Source organism: Martes martes (assembly GCF_963455335.1).
Source record: "Martes martes genome assembly, chromosome: X".
NCBI classification, from domain to species: domain Eukaryota; kingdom Metazoa; phylum Chordata; class Mammalia; order Carnivora; family Mustelidae; genus Martes; species Martes martes.
In genome coordinates this window covers 36,918,226-36,937,353 of record NC_137897.1, presented here as the reverse complement: position 1 = coordinate 36,937,353, position 19,128 = coordinate 36,918,226, and the positions used below count along the sequence as shown (strand labels likewise).

Sequence of the window (19,128 nt, the reverse complement as noted above, 5' to 3'; positions counted from 1 at the left end):
AGCTGTCAGAAAATGCTCAGGGATAACCTTACTGCAGTGTTGCAAACCAACAATAGCTCTAAACAGGGAGTCCCCTTCCATCCTGCCATCAATAGGGAATACAAATAGGTCACGGGAGAAATGACAAAAGAGAAGAAGGAAGGACTATTTTTGATGTTCCAAATCTGCTGCCACAAATTTTCAAATAGCCCACTTTCAGGAAGGGGAGCTTCCCTTCATCTCACCTGCTCTCTCCCAGGGAGGAGGATTCGAACCCTGAAGTTGCCTTCTTTACTTGGCATTAGAAAAGGAGGTCAACTCCTCTAGGAAAAAAGCATCCCCCTGTCCTCTGCCCCAAGTAAAATGTAGGCATCTACATGCCTAAAATGAACGTGAAGAATCAAAGTCCAATTTCTTTTTGAAGCACGAGGTGATGTTTCAGGATTTGATACATTTCTGTGATTTTTCCTCCAGAGGATGGGAAATTAGTCCTTTTCAGGATTTAAATTTTTCTCTTGAGGTTTGAAGTCCAAGGGCAGCAGAATGGAATGGTGAGAGGAGAACCAACAATCCAATGATGTCGCCGTAGTGTGCGGAGTTTAAGCGAAGTAGAAATGCGGACAGGAGAACAACAGCCCAATACGTTCAGAATTATGAGCAATACAGAAAAACGTATTTCTACATGATTTTATTTTAACCATGCCCCTTTGACAGAAGTCTGAATCCCCAAATCTTCTGGATTGCAATGGGATTGAATTCAGTATTCAACTTCCACAGTTGGGCAAAGAAGACGAATTGAATAGAGGCTGAGTTGGTCCCATTGTTTATGCCCCATTTCTAACTAAGGGCCCTACAGCTGTTAGGTGAGATCACTACTCACCATTCCAAAATGCTGTTGCGGCTGAGGATATTCAAATGCAGCTTTGGAAACACTTTGCTGGACACTTTGAAGAAAAGCCAGCATACTCATTTGGCCCCAGGGTGAGAGGAAGCCTATTCCCTGAGCTGACACTAGTCACCTCTCTACTCCTAAGGCCATACCAGAGCCAGCAGTCCAGGGGCAGAGAAAATATCAAGTGGCTTCAGCAGCAGGGTCCCCAGAACACCTGGCTACCTTTTCTTTTCCACAGGGAGAGAATACATTCATGCTTTGGCAGGGGTGGGAGGGTGGACTGAGTCCCTGGGCTGAGTGGGTATCTCAAAACTCCCCGGCTTCCTTTCCAAAGGTAAGTGATAGAAGTGTGTCTCATCTGTGATGTGAGACCCCCTTCCTGGGAAAGACTGGGTGAAATGAAGGGAACCTTCCCTTTCTGAAATGGGGCCATTTGAATGCGGTGGAAGGGCAGTGGCAGATGTTGAACATAAACACATCCTTCTTCCTTCTTCTCTGTTACTTCCGTTACGGCTTCCCATCACTCTGTTTTCATTCCCTGTTGATGGAAGGATAGAAAGGGACTCTCTGCTTAGGGCTGTCCTCGATTTGCGGCACCGCAGAAAGACCACCGCTAAACATTTTCTGACAGCTCATCACCATATCAGTCACAGATCATAGTGGAATGGTAGGCTTACAGAAATAATCCAAAGCCCCAGAGGAAAAGACTTGAACCGTCTCATGCTTTTCGGCACACGGGTAATCAGACTTCATCACTTCCAATTTATGCAAGGTTTTGTACTCTAAAAGTCAGTTGGTTATGTCAACCATGAGGAACTCAGAGTGATTCTTTCCTTAGAAACTATAGAACCCCATAGAAGCCCAGCACTGGATCCAAGAGCCATAACCATAACCAACAGACAACTCTTTTAGACCCAAGTCCCCACCTAGGGCTTCTGGAATGTACCTCCCTTAGCACAAAGGTTCTGTAGAAACATCTGTAAGTTTGACCACTGGGACCTTATCTATTCTGCACCTGCAGAGGAGACAACTCTTCTAACCAATCTTCCTCTTCTGGCCTGAACCAGAGTGTCGCTGATGGCCCCGCTAGGGGTTGAGGATCTGTGGCTCAAACTCGGTCTAGAATCAAGGTCACTCACGGGGAAGATTCAGGAGGGCTAAATTCCGCTTATATCACTATCATCAAAAGAAAGATGTCTACTTCTACCATGACTGCTCACTATTAGCCTTTGTCCTCTCCCCAAGTGGTGAAGATTGGAAAGAAAGACTATACATTTTAAGACAGCTCTAAGAGTCACAGGGACTGGGTACATATCTTCGCCAGCCACTCCTTATTATCAACAGCATATTCTTAATTTATAACTATATTTGGTACATTCAGGCACTGAGTCAATTGGTTATTAAGGGCTCTTTTTATTTCAGGCCACCAATATGGCTTCATCAAAAGGGCAGATTGTTATGGCTTGACCTTCGGTTTTGCTTCAGGCACCACATGATGATTTGTTTGGACTTTTCTGCAGTCATTAACTTCCTGAGGAAGAAAGGAACTCTTTCTGTAGTATTGCTTCAGGGAAAATGAAGCCCCAAAGCAGGTGCCGCCCTCTGAGAAGGTAGGATAGAGTTAGAGAGTATCAGAAATGGGGAGAACCACACAAGCATCTGGACCAATCTGTTCATTTTGTAGATGGGAAAACAGAGTCCCAGAGAAGGCAAGGGACTTGCTCAAGATAGCACAGCCAATGATGGGAAGGGTAGGGCTCAGAGCTTGAGGCTCCTCAGATCAGCCGTCCTTCCACTAGAGCAGGGAACAGTAAAATTTTCTTTAGGTTTCAGAATGCTGTATAATAATTATCTAATATTTCTGACCAGTGACTGCAAAATACTGGGACACGTGACACTTAGCATGGGTTGGACATGGGTTTGGGGAAGAAGAGGTCAAAGCTGTAGGTAAGGGAGAGTTTGAATAACAATGAGAGGTTCTTCTGGATGTCCCGAAAACCAAGATTTGAAGTTTCAGTCAGGTCTCAAGGTCAAGTCCTCCCACACCAGTCCCTCCCAAGACAGTAAAACTATTTAATCCAAGGACACCCACACAGGAGGAGCCATTGACATTGGCCCATTCTCAGAAATTACTTCTGTTCCCAGTTCTTCTTTTTTGCACCCTTATTTACTCTGGGGTTGTGATTTAGTGCTTCTCTCCTGGGCTGTATTTCTCCTGCCCTCTTGCTTCTTTCCCCCCACCCCCACCCCCACCCCCCATTGCTTTCTTCCTCCATCTCCACCACTGCTGAGTCAGACCATGCTTGGCTAGTAATGCAGGCTGGGGGAGCACAGAGCCCTGTAGACTGGAGGACTGCTGTTGAATTGCAAAGATGTCACCTTCTCTCCCTACTTAGGTGGCCCTGCAGGGCAGGCATGGCCACCTCTGATTGGAGAATGGACACCGTGAGCTGAGAGGGACAGGAGCTGTAGTCTCTCCAGTGACCTTGTGGCTGCCCAGCCTTGGTACTGCTGCCTCCAGGTCAGTCCAGGCTTAGGTACTGGGCTGCCACTGATGTGCAGCCAGAGAAGAATAATATCAAAAACAATTCGTTGAGCACATGGGATGCTTGATAAAATCCAACATGCTGTTTACAGTTTATAAATTAAGTGCCTTGGGAAGAGGCATCTGACTTATTCTCCAAGGCATCTAGCTGACTAGATCCAATAGGAATTCTTTGAGTTCCTGAGAAGGGGCTACTTAGCACTTCACACTCTCTGATTAGACCTAGAATTCTTTCTTTCCTAAGCCTCATGTGAAGCGTTAACTAGTGGCAAGCTTTCTTCCACACTTAAACCTTTGATTTTTATTTTTGGCCATTCCTTGGGGAGGGGTTCTTGGTTCTGCCCTCTCTACCTGACTCATGCCTGATATGATTGTCTGAAATGAGAGTAAATATCAAATCACTCTTGTCTGTGACGCTGACACCATTCCAGAGTCATGATATTTTATCTGCTGAACTTGATCTTCTTAGAAATGATGCAGTGCATGTTGGATATGAATTAGGTGGTGAGGGAGTTGATCCTTGGGTCCAAAAAAAAGTCACCCAGGAAACAGCAGGCCAAGACTCTTTGCTTGTAGATGCGGTGAGCTGGAAGAAGGCACTAGAACAGGACCTATTTTTCCCCCCTGACCCTTCACTGTTATCTGCTAGAGCAAAAGGAGACACTTAGTAAATGCTTACAGAATATGTGTTCAATAAATATCTGTAGAAAGAAGCCATGGGAGGCATTACGTGCATGTATTAGTACTGAGAACAGCCCAGGGTGGGAATCCAGATACCGAAGCTCCACCCTCCCTTGCCTGGCAAGCGGGGCAAGAATAAGGCTGTTCTTGGCACATGCCCCTGGTCTTAGCCTGTTGCTGGAATAACTTGCGTGAAACCAGCACTTTACCCTCTGCCAGGCAGAAGGTCAGCCCAAGAGTGAGCTGCTCTGTGGACACAACACCATCTCTCACCCAGGAGGCTGGGCCCGCTGTGAGCTCTGCTATATTATTTCCCTGAGGATGACAGGTGGGGAAATCTGGGCACCAGTTGTTCTTTTCCACTGGTATCGTTTGGAGGGTAGCTCCAAAGTCGGGCACGCCGGCCTACGTGCCTCTCCTGCCGGCAGAGGCTCCACATCGGAGCTATGAGAATGTGGGCTCTGTACATCCGCCAAGTCCATGTCTCAGAGGCTGTACCCAGAGCACAGAGCAGCCCCGGAGCTCCCAAGTTCAGCAAGTGAGTGGCTTTCTCAGTCAGTCCATCACTGGCTGGGCTGAGGTTCTAAGTCTTGATGGGCAGTGCTTGGTTTTTATGATCCGTGGCTTTAAAAAAAATGAAAGCAAACAGGAATTAATTTAATTTTGAGGAACATGACGAAGCTCCGACAAGACAAGACGTCGATACCCCTAGGCTGTCATAAATCAGGGATCTCAAGTGATGGGAATTTCCTTCATTTTGATTCTCCTCTTTGTGAGTGTTGCCCTCACCACCGTGCACTTCTCATCCGGGCACACCCACCAACACCAAGTTCAGACGAATCTGACTTCACGCCACTCGGTTTTCGAGCATTATGCTTATTTCTTCATATGATGTGAACACTTTGGGTGAAAATCCCAAAGTTAAGTGGCAAGAATTTTACCTTTATGTTTTGAGAGTTCACTGAGTTCTGTGGTCTGTTTACATTGTTGCTTGAATTCTTATTTCAGAGTTTAATATAAAAACTGAACAAAAAGTACCATGCTTTGTGAGCGTGTTTACCTGAAAAGTGTATTTCTTATTAGCAGTCAAGCAGCATTTTCTCTGTCATGCTTTTCTACTTTATCTTCATTACTACTTCTGGGTTCAGCTTATCATCTTTAAAGAGAAGATCAGATAATCAAGTTATATTTTGTGCGACATTAACTGTCTCTTTATCATTATACACTTCACAACACTTGTCTGCAAAAGTTTTATTCCCCTTTCAAGAAAAAAAAAATTCAACTGTGCTTGCAATTCAAGATGTCGATACTAGGTGGCAGTACTGCTTAAGAACTAAATGATCAGGGGTGCCTGGGTGGCTCTTTGGGTTAAGCCTCTGCCTTCAGCTCGGGTCATGATCTCAGGGTCCTGGGATGGAGCCCCGCATCAGGCTCCCTGCTCGACGGGGAGCCTGCTTCCCCTTCTCTCTCTGCCTGCCTCTCTGCCTACTTGTGATTTCTCTCTGTGTCAAATAAATAAATATTTTAAAAAAAGAATTAAATGATCACTAGGAAGACTTTGAGAAAAGACTAACTAGCATGTCTTCCAAAATTTGTAAGAAATAAAAATATAATATTACTAAAATACTCAAACTGGCACAAACATTCAACATCCATTAATTTAATTAGTATTTTTAAGCCAAGTTTGGAAAGAGAAAGTATAATTTTTTTTAAGATTCTATTTATTTATTTGTCAGAGAGAGAGAGAGCACACAATGCACAAGTGGGGGCCGGGAGCGGGGAGCAGCAGGCAGAGGGAGAAGCAGGCTCCCTGCTGAGCAAGGAGCCTGACACGAGACTTGATCCGAGGACCCCAGGATCATGACCTGAGCCGAAAGCCGACGCTTAACCGATTGAGCCACCTAGGCGTCCCAGAAAGTACACATTTTTTAAATGAAGTTTTAGATAGGTAATAGATTCACAAATTCAGAAATTCACGAATTCAAATGTATGTATACAGTGAAAGTCTTTCTCCCATACCTGTCCATAACTAATTGTATAGCTTCTCGAATATCCTTCCAGAGCTTCTCTGTGTAAATATCAATGAACACAAATATATGTTCTTACCCTTCCTGGTATAACACACATCAGTAGAGTTTCTGCGCCCTTCTTTATACAGTTGCATAGTATTCCAGAGTATGAGTGTTGTGTAATAGAGATGGATATTTTGTGCGGTTTCCAATTTTATGCTGCGATGACCAATGCTGAACTGGTTAACCACATGCTATTGCGATCGCACATGTAGGATAATTCTCAGAGATGGACTATCTGGCTCTAAACATTCACATATATAGGGTCTTGTTATTGATTGTTGTTGGTTATTTTTGCCATCACGCTGTATGTTTTCCTTTCATTTGCTTCTTTCATTTAACCATACCTCCTGGCCATGGCTCTGAAGGGGAGAGGGAGGGCCAGGACTGGAATGTCTACTTTTCCCTTCATCCCTTTGCCATTGACTCCTGGGGGAAATATCGATAGACTAGAGTGGTGAAAGAAGAAATCTAACAAATTCCTTTTCTGAGACTAATTAAGGCTTCAAAGAGTCAGATAACCACTTGGGATAACATAGTCATATTGAAACTCAGGAAATGGTCAGTAATACGGCAGCCTCTGAACATTGAATCCAAGAAAGCTCTGGCTCTTTGAGTTGAAATCTTGGTGAGTTTCAGTGTGATGTGCAGCTGAAGAGAAAACAAAAAATACTCTTTGGCATCTCTTGCCAATTTGGAGCTTTAGCTCAGGTTTGATCAATTTCAATGAGATGTTGCGATTAGCATGTTCACGAGGGAAAGTGGCGCAGAGTTGTATGAAAATACGCTCTTAACGTCAGGATTATCTTCTGCCTATGGAGATGGTGGTGACTGGATCCATAAGTACCAGGCGGTGTCATTTTAGGGCACTACAGACTCCATCTTTTCCAATTCTCTTATTCTACAGATGAGGAAACTGGGGCCACACCTGTTTAAATGACGTGTGCAAGGTCTCCCAGTTATTCAAGGGCAGGGCTTGAGCCCAAGTGGGTCTCCTCATTACTGGTCCCTGCTGGTCCTGCAATTTATAGGATTTCTCTGACGCGTATGCGCTGAGATTTTGCCATTGCTAGGGATGCTCTTGTCTGAAACGGCCCTTTGCCACACTCCATTTTCAGTCTAGGATCCCCTGCCCCACACGCACAAGAAAGCTAACTGAGGTTAAGTGGATTTGGGGCCATTCTATTGGAACCAAACTAATTGACTTATATGGACTTGAACTTCTCCTCCTCCTCCTCCTCCTTCTTCTTTTTAAGATTTTATTTATTTGAGAGGGGCAGGGTATGCAGAGGGAGAGGGAGAAGCTGACTCCCCGCCGAGCAGGGAGCCCAACTCGGGGCTTCAACCCGGGACCCTGGTATCATGACCTGAGTGGAAGGCAGACACTTAACCGACTGAGCCACTCAGTCATCCCTATTTTTAATTTTTTAAAAGAATTTATTTATTTGAGAGAGAGAGTGTGCAGGAGCACAAGCAGGGGGATCTGCAGAGGGAGCAGGAGAACCAGGCTCCCCGCCAAGCAGGCAGCCAGGCTCGGGGCTCTATCCCAGGACCCTGAGATCAGGACCTAAGCTGAAGTTAGACACTTAATTGACTGAGCCACCCAGGCACCCCTGGACTTGAACTTCTAATCTTGATCTTATTAATACTTTGCCCTGTTTATTTGGACTGTCCATGAGTAGGAAGTTAAAAAAAAAATGTTGTACAATGAACAGAACAATCAAACTCTTACCTGAAATACTTTCAAAAGATTTTTTTCTGAGACTTTAATTATTATCTTCCTTTTGTTTGGGATGCAATGACAGGTCTCCCCAGTTGTCCTAAATGTTTGAAAATATTTGTGACACTCTGTCTTCCGGTGTGATAAAAAGCACCCACGTTGGCCAGGCTTAGGCGGGTTGGTGAGGTGATGAGCAGTGCTCTCCGCTTTGTCCAAGATGCATATGGTTAAAAGAACAAAACAGATTTCTAGGAAACCAATAGGCCCTGATCCCATTTTACTGGTAAGTCTTTGCTCTAACCACCACTTCCTTTTTCAAATTAGGCCGCGTGCTCAGGCTACAAGGCTCTGCCGAAATGTGTGACTCTTTGGTGAATACGTACGTGTTGCTTTAATCACACTGGAGGCCAGTTAGCATAATGTGTATTTCAGATGCCGTTTGCCACTGATGCTGGGGGGCACGGGGCTTACACCAAAAACAGGATGAGCCTAGAGCAGGATGAGCCCTAGTGGAAAACTAGGTGGGTGGGTGGGTAATGGACTTGGAAATGGAAAATATACTTCTTTCCCGTGGGATGTGCCCTGTGTTCATTAGTGCTGACCTGTCTGTTTTCTGGCCCTGTGAGCTGATGTTGACACCAGAGATCATTGAGAAACTGAATAGACCCTCCCCCACTGCCAAGCCAGGGATGAAGATGAGACCACCCAATTCAGTTGTGCTGGGGCCAGAACCACATATCTAATCTTTACCATGAGTTCCAACTCTTCTTGCTCCTTGAAACATGGACTCTGGCAATTAAAGTCAACATGTGCTTCCACTAAACCACGGTGTCCACCTCCGAATGGTTACAAATAAGGTCTGGGGGAGGGAGCGAGTTAGAATGGGCGATGGCCTATGCTAACCGCGCTCAAGAAACCAACCGCTGTCATTCAAAATGACGTGGAAAAATTCTACTCCATACCCCCTGGGTTCCATTCGTTTTTCTGGGTAAATGTTCCCCGGGGAAAATAATTTCTGTTTTCATTCCAGCTGTGCAGCAGATCTCACGATGATGGATTGCAAGTGGAAAGAGTAAGACAAGACTCGGGGGGGCCTACAAAGGACAATGACAACCAGAAAGCTTCAGCCCGATCCTGCCCTTTGCTCGAAAGGGACTGGATCCTAGGAGGCGAAGGCATTTCCCATTCCTAGTCCTCTGCCTCCCTCTGCTGTCCCTTCTCCGAAGTTTTTCCTTACAACAATGAGAAATCATGTACTAGCTGCATCCTTTTCTATGCTCTCCCTGCTGGCGCTAATGGGAGATACGGACAGCAAAACGGACAGCTCCTTCATGATGGACTCGGACCCTCTACGCTGCATGAGGCATCACTATGTCGATTCTATCAGTCACCCATTGTACAAGTGTAGCTCGAAGGTAAGATCCTGATGTCTGCGAACGTTAGCGCTGCTTCGCAGAGACAGGAGAGAAGCCCGCGTTCCTTTGTCAAGGGATGGAGAACTATGACCGTAGTCCAGACCTGAGCTCTCCGGCTGGCCCCATGGGGCTTGAGGGAGAATCTTGCTCTCAGGGTCTCCCAGCAGGCTTTGAACCTTTGTCGGTAAAGCCGCCTGATTGACCACGTACATAATCCCAGACAGCTTCTCTCTTTTCAGGCTACTCAAAGTCAATAGGAAAGGCTGGAAGGTTCTCATCATGCAATTGTTGCTCTACACAAGATGAGGCAGGTGTGTTTCGTCCTTGGCTGTGAAATTCAGCAGCAGTAGTGTTCTTTATCGAGATAGAAAAGTGGCGTCTACAGGTTCTCGTGACTCCTGCTACCCCCACCAGCAGTAAAGAGGAAGCAGATGCCAGAAATACGACTGAGCAGTAAAATGTACTTGTTGGGGTGCGGGGGGGCTCTTTAAAGAGAATCCTGATGGAATAGCTGCTCGCTGACCTTGTGGTCCAAGCCTTTCTCCACCTGCCATGCTTACGTTAAAATGATTTCAAAAGATAATGGCAAGTGGACTATTTCCCGTTTTTACAAGGATTATCCAAATCGCCCTTGTTTGGAGTAGGTTGTATGTTTTTTGGGCAGGCAACCTATGCAAGGGATGTCTCAGTGTTGGGACAAGGCGCGCGAAGGAATACAATGCTTCAAAGGCTGAGAGTGGCCGGCCACCTGGACCACCCAGAAGGAAGGCCCATAGTAGCGGAAGGATAGACTCAGAAAGAGAATCTCACGACCGTCACTGCCCCCAAAGAGTCACATGAATGAAATTTGCCCACATTTGGTAAATTAGAATGTGTTTAGCCCAACCTCAGAGATTTTTCACTCTAGTTCTGAGACCAAAACCACTTAAGCATTCTCAGATGGCAAGTATTTTTTAAATTACCAGTATAATTAAGAAGTTTTTGTAATATCAGCCACTAGAATTAAGACCATATAAGTTAATGTCTCTACCCTCCATTTACAAACATGATGACTTCTGTCTGCCTTAAAAATTTCCATCACTTCTCTGATTACAACTCAATGATAATGGCTTGTTTTAGTTTGGGGGAATCCGAATTTGAGTTAAATCATTTTAACCATTATATTAATAAGATCTAGGACTGTGGGAAAAAATAGGGACTTTCCATTTAAAAACTTTCTGGCTCTTATTTGTACTTGTGGAACTAAAAAAAGGAGTAAAGAGATAAACTTAAATTTTTGTAAGATTGCAATCCCTTCTTAGGCAAAACAAAAAATACAAAAAACAAAACAAAACACTAAAGCAAAGGGAAGGAGGGGAAAAGACGGGACATGTTTTTACAACTGTGATTGTTCAGATATTGTGGGCTTGAGCAATTATTAGCTTTTCCTCCCCTCCCCCTACAGATAGCACTAGTATTTGGTGGTTTTTACTCTGTGCATGATTTCTCCCTCTGTTGAGCTGGTCTCCGTAATCATGATTCTTTAACAAAAGCGGGGGTTATTAAAATTATTTCAAAGAAAATGTCAGGGTGAGGATAGGAAGGAACAGGGAAATAGGAACATCTCTAAAAACTAAACACAATCCAGAGAGATTTGGTGAAATGTTGGAAGAACACCTTAGCAGTGATCGCACTAGTTAAGGGCAGCTCAGAGAAGAGACGTCGTTAACTCGAGCCCAACAAACTCATGGTGCTTGAGTGCAACTCCTAGAAACAGACTTTAGTCTACCTTTGCTCATGTCCGTTCCTTCCAGAATGCCATGGTAAATGGCACAAAGTTGTGATAGTAGCAGAAACGTTTATAATTTCATGGGAACAATCTGTTTTCAGACAGCCCAAATGATCTCAAATATAGCAATAGTTTTATGTAAATGGTGCTTATAATTATAAACCTTTCTTTCTTGGCCTTAAAATATGCCTGGCAGAATTTCAACTACCCAGACCTTTTCTGGATTTGATTTTCTCTATGTATCCAAGAACAAAAACTGTTTTTCATTTTTAAATAATCTATAATTCTTGACTCTCACAGACTCGGGCTGGTCTTCTTTCTAATGGGTCTCATTAACGAAATTGTTCTTTACAGACTTGAGATAAAACATTTAGCCCGTGTCTAGGAGACAGCCAACAAGAGATTTTACAATGAGGAGACCAGGGTTGATCTTTCCTATCTGCAGAAAGTTTCTCTCCACATGATGTTCAAAGGCCGTTGTTTACTACACACACGCCTAACATTTGTCTGTCTGTGGTTAACACTTCCCGACTTACATTTACCCAGTGTCTGGCCTTGGGAAGACAGGTGTCCGGGAGAGTGTGACCCAGGCTCAGGGGAGGGAAGACATCTGCTTGAACACCTAATATGTGTCAGGCATCTCATAATATAGGATTAATCATTGCCGACAAACCTGTCTTGGAAGGCATTACCAGCCCCATTTTACCGGTGGGGAAAACTGAATGCTAAAAAAGTATTCCGTATGATTGCTCATTTAGTCCAGGAGTGGCAACGTTTGCTTCAAGTCATTTCTCTTTCAACTACTTGGATCTTCATTTTGGAGAAATGCCGGTAGAATGCAGAAGCCACTATTAGGAAGCCCAGCCTCAACTTCGGATCCACTGGAAATAATGGTTTTTACTCAACAATGTTTCTAGAAAATAGGAATGTTTGTGACTGTTCTGTGGGAGCCTCCCATGTGACCGGTGATTAGGCTGCACCCGGTGGTTTTCAGCGGTGACACCTCCCAGGACTGGGTACAAGAGATCCCGGGAGTAGCAGGTTCATTGACAATCTTCCCTGAAGTTCTGAGTGAGTAAAGGCTGTACAGCAAACAGGCAAAAGGCCGGTGGTTCGTGAAAACAAGCTGTCTGGAGAATCTTTAAGGCAACTGAGGCATCTCAGACTTTGAAGTGAGAGAGACCTGGTTTCACATTGCAGCTAAACGATGTGCCCAAAGGGTGACTTCGGGAGAAGTGAAACGAGTCTTTGGTGCCTCCATTTATTCCTCTGTAAAATGGGGTGAATGCTGTGTATCTAAAGGTGGGGTTATGGGTATTGGTGATGATATCTGTAAGGCGTTCAGCATGGCGTCTGTCGTATAATAGACATTAATGAGTGACATTATCATCTGATGATGAAGCTATAAACAGGACAGGTGTTCAGACTCACTTTCTATTTCAGTCACCACGGAGACCTCAATAACGGTTGGGATCTCATAGAGCCTGAAAGGATTAGGAAAATGAACCTCATCACGGTTCTTGTTAAACACAGAGATCTGGCAGCCGTGGGGGGCGCGTGCCGAAGGGCAAAGTAAACGTAAGCTGTCCTGCTGGGTGTTAAGAGTGGGCAGAGAACAGTAGAAGAGAAACAGAGCTTGCTGCCCTGATCTCCCTTCCCAGGTGAGTGGAGGGAGCAGGAAGCGGGGGAGGAGACAAGTTCTGGATGTAAGCCAGGGAAGAGTTTTCAGGGATGGGGGCTGGGAAAGGGAGCAAATAAGGCAGGCCTGTGAAGTCTGAGTTGGGCGAGGAACGGGGGAGGGAGACGGTGGTCCCGCAGGGACATGGTACCAGGGTAAGGGGTCATCTGAACTCCAAAGGGCCAAGGAGGAGGCCAGTTTACGGGATAAAGCCTGGAGAACTTCCCAGAGGATTTGAAGAGGAAGCTGTTAAGATCCCCGAGCCTCTCCTAGGGCTGCTGACAAAGCTCGTAGTATGGTAGAAGAGTCAGGAACATTGAACTTCTAACATAATTAACTACTGGGGAGATACCACTTTGTTCCTTTAAGGAACGAATTTATATGGAAGGCCTACTAGGTGCAGGCCCTGTGGCTGGCAAAAATGGGGGGAAAAGACCAAGTCTTTACCCTCATAATGCCTATAAGTAAATGGGAGAGAGAGGGAGCCGAAGTGTTCTATGTACAAAAGCTTCGTGTCGGTTTGAGTTGTGACCAGACCAACAGACCAGAGTCCTTCTGTCCCCTTGCTGTTTCATTCCTCTGGTGCAATTTTGCTGATGCCCTGAGCCTGGCACAGACCTTTTGGGGGTTGACCCGGGTGCCCTGAAGATGAGCTGAATGGTCATTTATTGAGGGTGCTGGGGAAGGAAGGAATGGGTGCTGCCGAAGGGATAAGGGGTACATAGTGTTCACTGCCGAGAAAAAGGCAAAAGACCGTTGCTCATTTAAATGAAGTAAAATGGCCACACTCCCATTCTAGGATAGGATGTTCTGTGTGCAAAGTCTTTGTTCTGGGTCTTTATTCTGATACCCACAGAGACAGCTAGTCATTCATGGCCTGTGCCAGGAATTTGTAGGAGTCCCCCATGACGGAGGAAGAAAGTGGCTTTGGCAGTGGTAAGAATCTTTCAGCAAGGAGTGATGAAAACCATCTGTGTTTGGGTTTTCTCTCACTCAGAAGATAGCTGTATACTGCAGCAGAAGACATAACTGCCTAAGAAGTATGGTAGGTCACCAGGGGGAGGAGCGGCCTGGGGTCACCGGGTTTAATCTTTGGTCAGCATCCAGGAATCACAGCTGGCTCTAACCTTCACAATAGCCTGAACTTGCTCATGACCAGCTTGGGCAACTTAGGAGGATCGAGGCTGACAGTCATGGTTAGGGCTGAGGGCTCAGGAATCAAGCTGTCTCAGGTCAGAATCTTGGCCTGCCTTTGGATGGCGATGGGACCTCAGGCTGGTGACTCATCCTCTGCCTTTTCATGTCTTCATCTGTGAAATGGGGAAAGTTTACCTTTTGACATAGCTGTTAAGAGTCAGGTTGCATATGAAGGGCTTGGCACAGAGCCTGGAGCCTAGTAAATGTCCCAATACGTGTTCTATATCAACATCATTACCATTCTTTTATGATCACCCAAGGTCCTTTCATTCTTCTTAGCTTCCACACATGGAAAAAGATTAGAACATGAAGGAGCCCATCCCTGAGCAATCTCTCTGAACCCCACGGCTCTGTTTGTACTAGAAGGAACTGACTTTCATATCCCACTGGAGGCCAGCGACTCTAAGGTTGGGGGGATACCAAGGGATGTCTGGAGAAGTTGCCTAACTTCCTGGCATTGGACCACTTGCTTGGGGAAACCTAAGAGAGCAAAAATTAAACTGGACCCAAAGCAGATAATAGGTATCTGTCACCCACCTGAGCTGTGAGAAGTCCATTATGAGCAGTTAAGTACAAGGCCAAATGCAGAGGAGCCTTCCCATGTTAGTAAGGCCCCACCAGGTCACCCAGGCATGAGGAACGTGCGTTGACCACAGACTGGGTTTTGGCAGGTGAACTGATGTTTGATGAAGGTGAACTGATGTTTGATGACTCGGTTAAGGAGTTAGACACTGTGTGGTACCATCCAAGGAGTTTCTGGGAGTTTCTGGGAGTGTCCAGATCACTGGGGGAGGCACCTGGGAGAGGTCTTGACAGTGGAAGAGTTATCATTCAGGAGTGCTCTTTCAAGACTTAGCTCTGCAGAAGCTTGGGGTGGGGATGATGTATGTATCCCAAGGAGTTCATAAGGAAAAGGTCAGATTTCTATGGTTATGGTATGGTTAGGGTTCCCAGAGGTAAGTCAAAGTAGATTGGAGAAGGCTGTGAGTTGGCTCATGCTTCAGGAAAACATTTTCATATCAGGAAGCAGGATATACTAGGGATTCAGGCCCGGGGCTTGGCTTTAGGCGGAACTGGGTTTGATTCCAGCCTTGTCTTGTACCAGATACGTGAGTTTGAGCAGGTCAGTTCAACTCTCTAAAACTTCAGCTTCCTCTTCTGTAATAATAGTACAGATTAAAAGAGGACCTTTAGCATCAGATTGTTATGAGGATTACATGAGATTAAATGTTGCAAGCACTCAATAAATATCAGCGGCCTTTATTAGTTGCTAAATGATCCCTATCTAGTGATCAACCTAGAGCAGAACCTCTCAGACTTGAACAGGTCTGGAGCCTTACTAATCAATGTGTGGGCGTTAGCGGTACTGACATCAACCAGAGTCTTGTGACAAATGCAGCTCTGGCATCACCCAGAACTACTCACACACGATCTGCATTTTAACAAGATCCCCAACTGATTTACATGCGTGTTAGAGTCTGAGAAGCTTTGGTCTGGAAGAGGTGAGAAGATGTTCATTAAATCTGTAAAACAGGTGAGGGGGTAAGACAGAGGCTAAAGGATGGGATATCGAGAGTGAATCTGGAAAGCAGAAATTTATCCGTTCCATTCCTTAACGGCACTCATTTCTAGATCTTCCCTCCCAAACTCCCCGTTGTAGCCCTCCAACACATATTTACAAATCAGAGCTAGATTTTTATGTCACTTCCAGGTTTGAGATGGGATCTGTAGCCTGGAAATCTCCCAGAGAGGAGATTTGCATGTGTGTTGAGAATGCCACAGGTCCTACAACTGTCTCATAGTCTCTTCTTGAGGAGAACTTGACACTGGAAGATAGTTGGGATTTCATTACGCAGAGCTAGGAGGAAAGGGCATTCCTGAGAGGGGGAAAGACATGAGCAAAGGTAAGAGGCAGGGACATTCAGGGCAGTTCCATAACTTCTAAGTGATTGAGCTTGATTAGAATAGGGAGTGATGAGAACTGGAACAGTTGCAAGGGGGTGGGTGACAAAAATGAGAACAGTTATAAGTAAGACTGGAAAGATGTGAAATCCAAGTCATGGAGGATCTTAATACCAATTCAGGATTTTGGACTTGAGTCCAAAGGCCTCAGGCAGCCACTGAATGTGGTTTGTTGTTTTTTGTTTGTTTTTAGAGTTTATTTATTTATTTGACAGAGAGAGATGACAAGTAGGCAGAGAGGCAGGCAGAGAGGAGGAAGCAGGCTCCCTGCCAAGCAGAGAGCCCAATGCTGGACTTGATCCCAGGACCCTGAGATCATGACCTGAGCTGAAGGCAGAGGCTTAACCCACTGAGCCACCCAGGTGCCCTGAATGTGTTTATTGTATGTACATGTCTGTGCATTCTCTTTGCCCCAAAAGTCCAGCTCCTGAGATAGAGGGACCCATTGGAGGTGGCCCAAGGGTCTTCAGTGAATGAGCTGAAGGTGGAGCTTGAGACCCTGAAAACGCTTAGTGAAATCACGATCAGGTCATTCCTTCTACAAATGGCCCAGGATTGCTGACTCAGTCACTTTACGGGCCGTGCTAACTGCCAGGTCATTCCAGGTCTACATCCGAGTCACCTGCGTGTGTGTCATTCCGGTGAGATACACGGCCATGTCTGTGCCTCTTGGAATTCAGTGTGTTGACACAGGTTCACTATATGCATCTGGACTGAAGCTGGATCTCTAAAGATTTCATTGGAAGAGGTGACCTCTGAATATTGCTTAATCTGTGGAAGAGATGGCCCACATTAGAGATGGCACATTTAACAGTACTTCTAAGTGAGCTGTCAGGGAGCTCTTCTCATACACCGGCAGGCATAGCGAGAAGGGGCTGGGAAAGACCTTGGGCTCCTTCTCATTAGACAGATGGAGTGGGCGCAGAGGACTGGCCCACGTACTACTGATCTATGGCATAATCTCTCAAAAGCTATTTCAGATCATGTCTGTTTTGCCTGTCCACATAAAGAGTGGGCAGGATAACACCGAAGCCTTGACAAATTCAAGACAGTTCATAGTTGCCATTTTCTCTCTACCTCTGTGATCTTTCAGAGAAAATAAATCAGTAGGTCTTACTCCAACTTCACCAAACCTTGCTGGTTGCTCCCTGGTATCTCATATCCTATCTTTGGATTCATCCCAATATCTTCTTTGATAATGACATTAATAACCTATAATGACCAGAAGTCATCTTGTCTTCCTTTAAGAAAGATGAGTAGACCACTTCTTTCTTTTAATTCTTTTAATTCTTATTATTTTTATTAACATATCATGTGTTATTTGTTTCACGGGTATAGGTCTGTGATTCATCAGTCTCACACAATTCATAGCGCTCACCAGAGCATATACCCTCCCTAGTGTCCATCACCCAGCCACCCCATCCCTCCCACCCCTCCCCTCGAGCAACCCTCAGTTTGTTTCCTGAGATTAAGAGTCTCTTATGGTTTGTCTCCCTCCCTGGTCCCATCTTGTTTCACTTTCCCCTCCCTTCCCCTATGATCTTCTGTCTTGTCTCTCAAATTCCTGGTACCAGTGAGATCGTATGATAATTGTCTTTCTTTGATTGTCTTCTTTCACTTAGAGTAATACCCTCTAGTTCCATCCACATCATTGCAAATGGCAAGATTTCATTTTTCAAAAAATATTTTCTTTTTTTAAGATTTATTTATTTATTTATTTATTTATTTGATTGAGAGAGAGAGAGAGAACGAGAGAGGAAACACAAGCGGGAGAAGTGGGAGAGGGAGAGGAAGGCTCCCCACTGAGCAGGGAGCCCAATATGGGGTTTCATCTCAGGACTCTGGGATCATGACCTGAGCCGAAGGCAGACACTTAATGACTGAGCCACCCAGGTGCCCCAAGATTTCATGTTTTTTGATGGGCTTCTTTTAATTCATAATCAAGCTGCCCCCCTCCCCTACCCATAACTGCCACTCCCAGGAAACCCAGATGTATGTATGGGAGACAGAAATGAGCCTCTGCTCCACCCCCTTAAGCTGGAGGCAAACACCGAGTGTTTGCCTATGTCCATTGTTCTGGGGATAACCTTGGTAATTTGCATCTGATTCTTAAAGAAGTCTGTTCACTATAGCCACATTAAAAGCCACTATAAAGAACACACAGCCTCTCTTACTTCAGCCCAAGCTTTATTTTTTTTTTAATTTACTTATTTGAGAGAGAGAGAGAGAGAGAGAGAGAGAGACAATGAGCAGGGGGTGGGGCAGAGGGAGAAGAAAAGAGAATCTCAAGCAGCCTCCCCACTGAGCATAGACCCTGAGGCAAGGATCGATTCCGCAACCCTGTGAACATGACCTGAGCCAAAACCAAGAGTCTGTGGCTCAATCCACTGAGCCACCCAGGCACCCCCTGGGTGCTGACGCTTTAAAATTAAGTTTGCCAGGTGATTCTAAGGTGCAGCCAGGGTTGAGAACCACTGGTCTAAACCACCGGAAGTCGGCAAAGAGTGTTAGGGTGCCGTGGGACCTGGCTGAGGTTTTGGTCTCCCCACAGGGTAACCCTGTCTCTTCTCTCCCCAGATGGTGCTTCTGGCCAGGTGCGAGGGGCACTGCAGCCAGGCGTCACGCTCTGAGCCCTTGGTGTCCTTCAGCACTGTCCTCAAGCAGCCTTTCCGCTCCTCCTGTCACTGCTGCCGGCCTCAGACTTCCAAGTTGAAGGCACTGCGCCTGCGCTGTTCGGGGGGCATGCGGCTCACGGCCACCTACCGGTACATCCTCTCCTGTCACTGTGAGGAGTGCAGCTCGTGAGGCCTCCCACTGAGTGGCTTCTGGATGGGACCACCTCCTCCCTCACCGAGCCAGTTCAACGGGCCAGGGAAGGACTGGCAAGAAAAGCGTTAAGGGAAAGAAAGAAAGAAAAAAAAAAAGATACAGCGATTCCCACGGGATTCTGCATATTCTAGTAATAAAGACTCTCAGTGCTTGTTGACAGAGAGAGATGCTCTGTGAACTGGTCTTCCATCCCTGTCTCCTTTCCCTGGTACAATTTCTTTTGGTTCCTTTTCAGATTCAGGCATTTGCCCCCTTGGTGCTGAAAGTTGTTTGGATTTCCAACAATTCCAGCCTTAGTGGGGAAAGTGGCGCCCCCTGCCCCCCTGCCCCCATCCCCATGCCCGAGTGGGTCAGACTGTCACGGTTTGGTGTATCTTAGGGAAGCATTCATTC

At 45.7% G+C, this 19,128-nt stretch overlaps 1 protein-coding gene across 1 annotated transcript; it reads left to right on the top strand.

Moving 5' to 3' along the window:
• Positions 1-8,916: 8,916 nt before the first annotated feature.
• NDP (norrin cystine knot growth factor NDP) lies at positions 8,917-18,807 on the top strand. The gene is made up of 2 exons (XM_080795279.1): positions 8,917-9,301; positions 18,484-18,807. Exons 1-2 carry the CDS (start codon positions 9,128-9,130, stop codon positions 18,709-18,711), a joined length of 402 nt encoding a protein of 133 aa, XP_080651405.1. The 5' UTR covers positions 8,917-9,127; the 3' UTR covers positions 18,712-18,807.
• Positions 18,808-19,128: the final 321 nt, after the last annotated feature.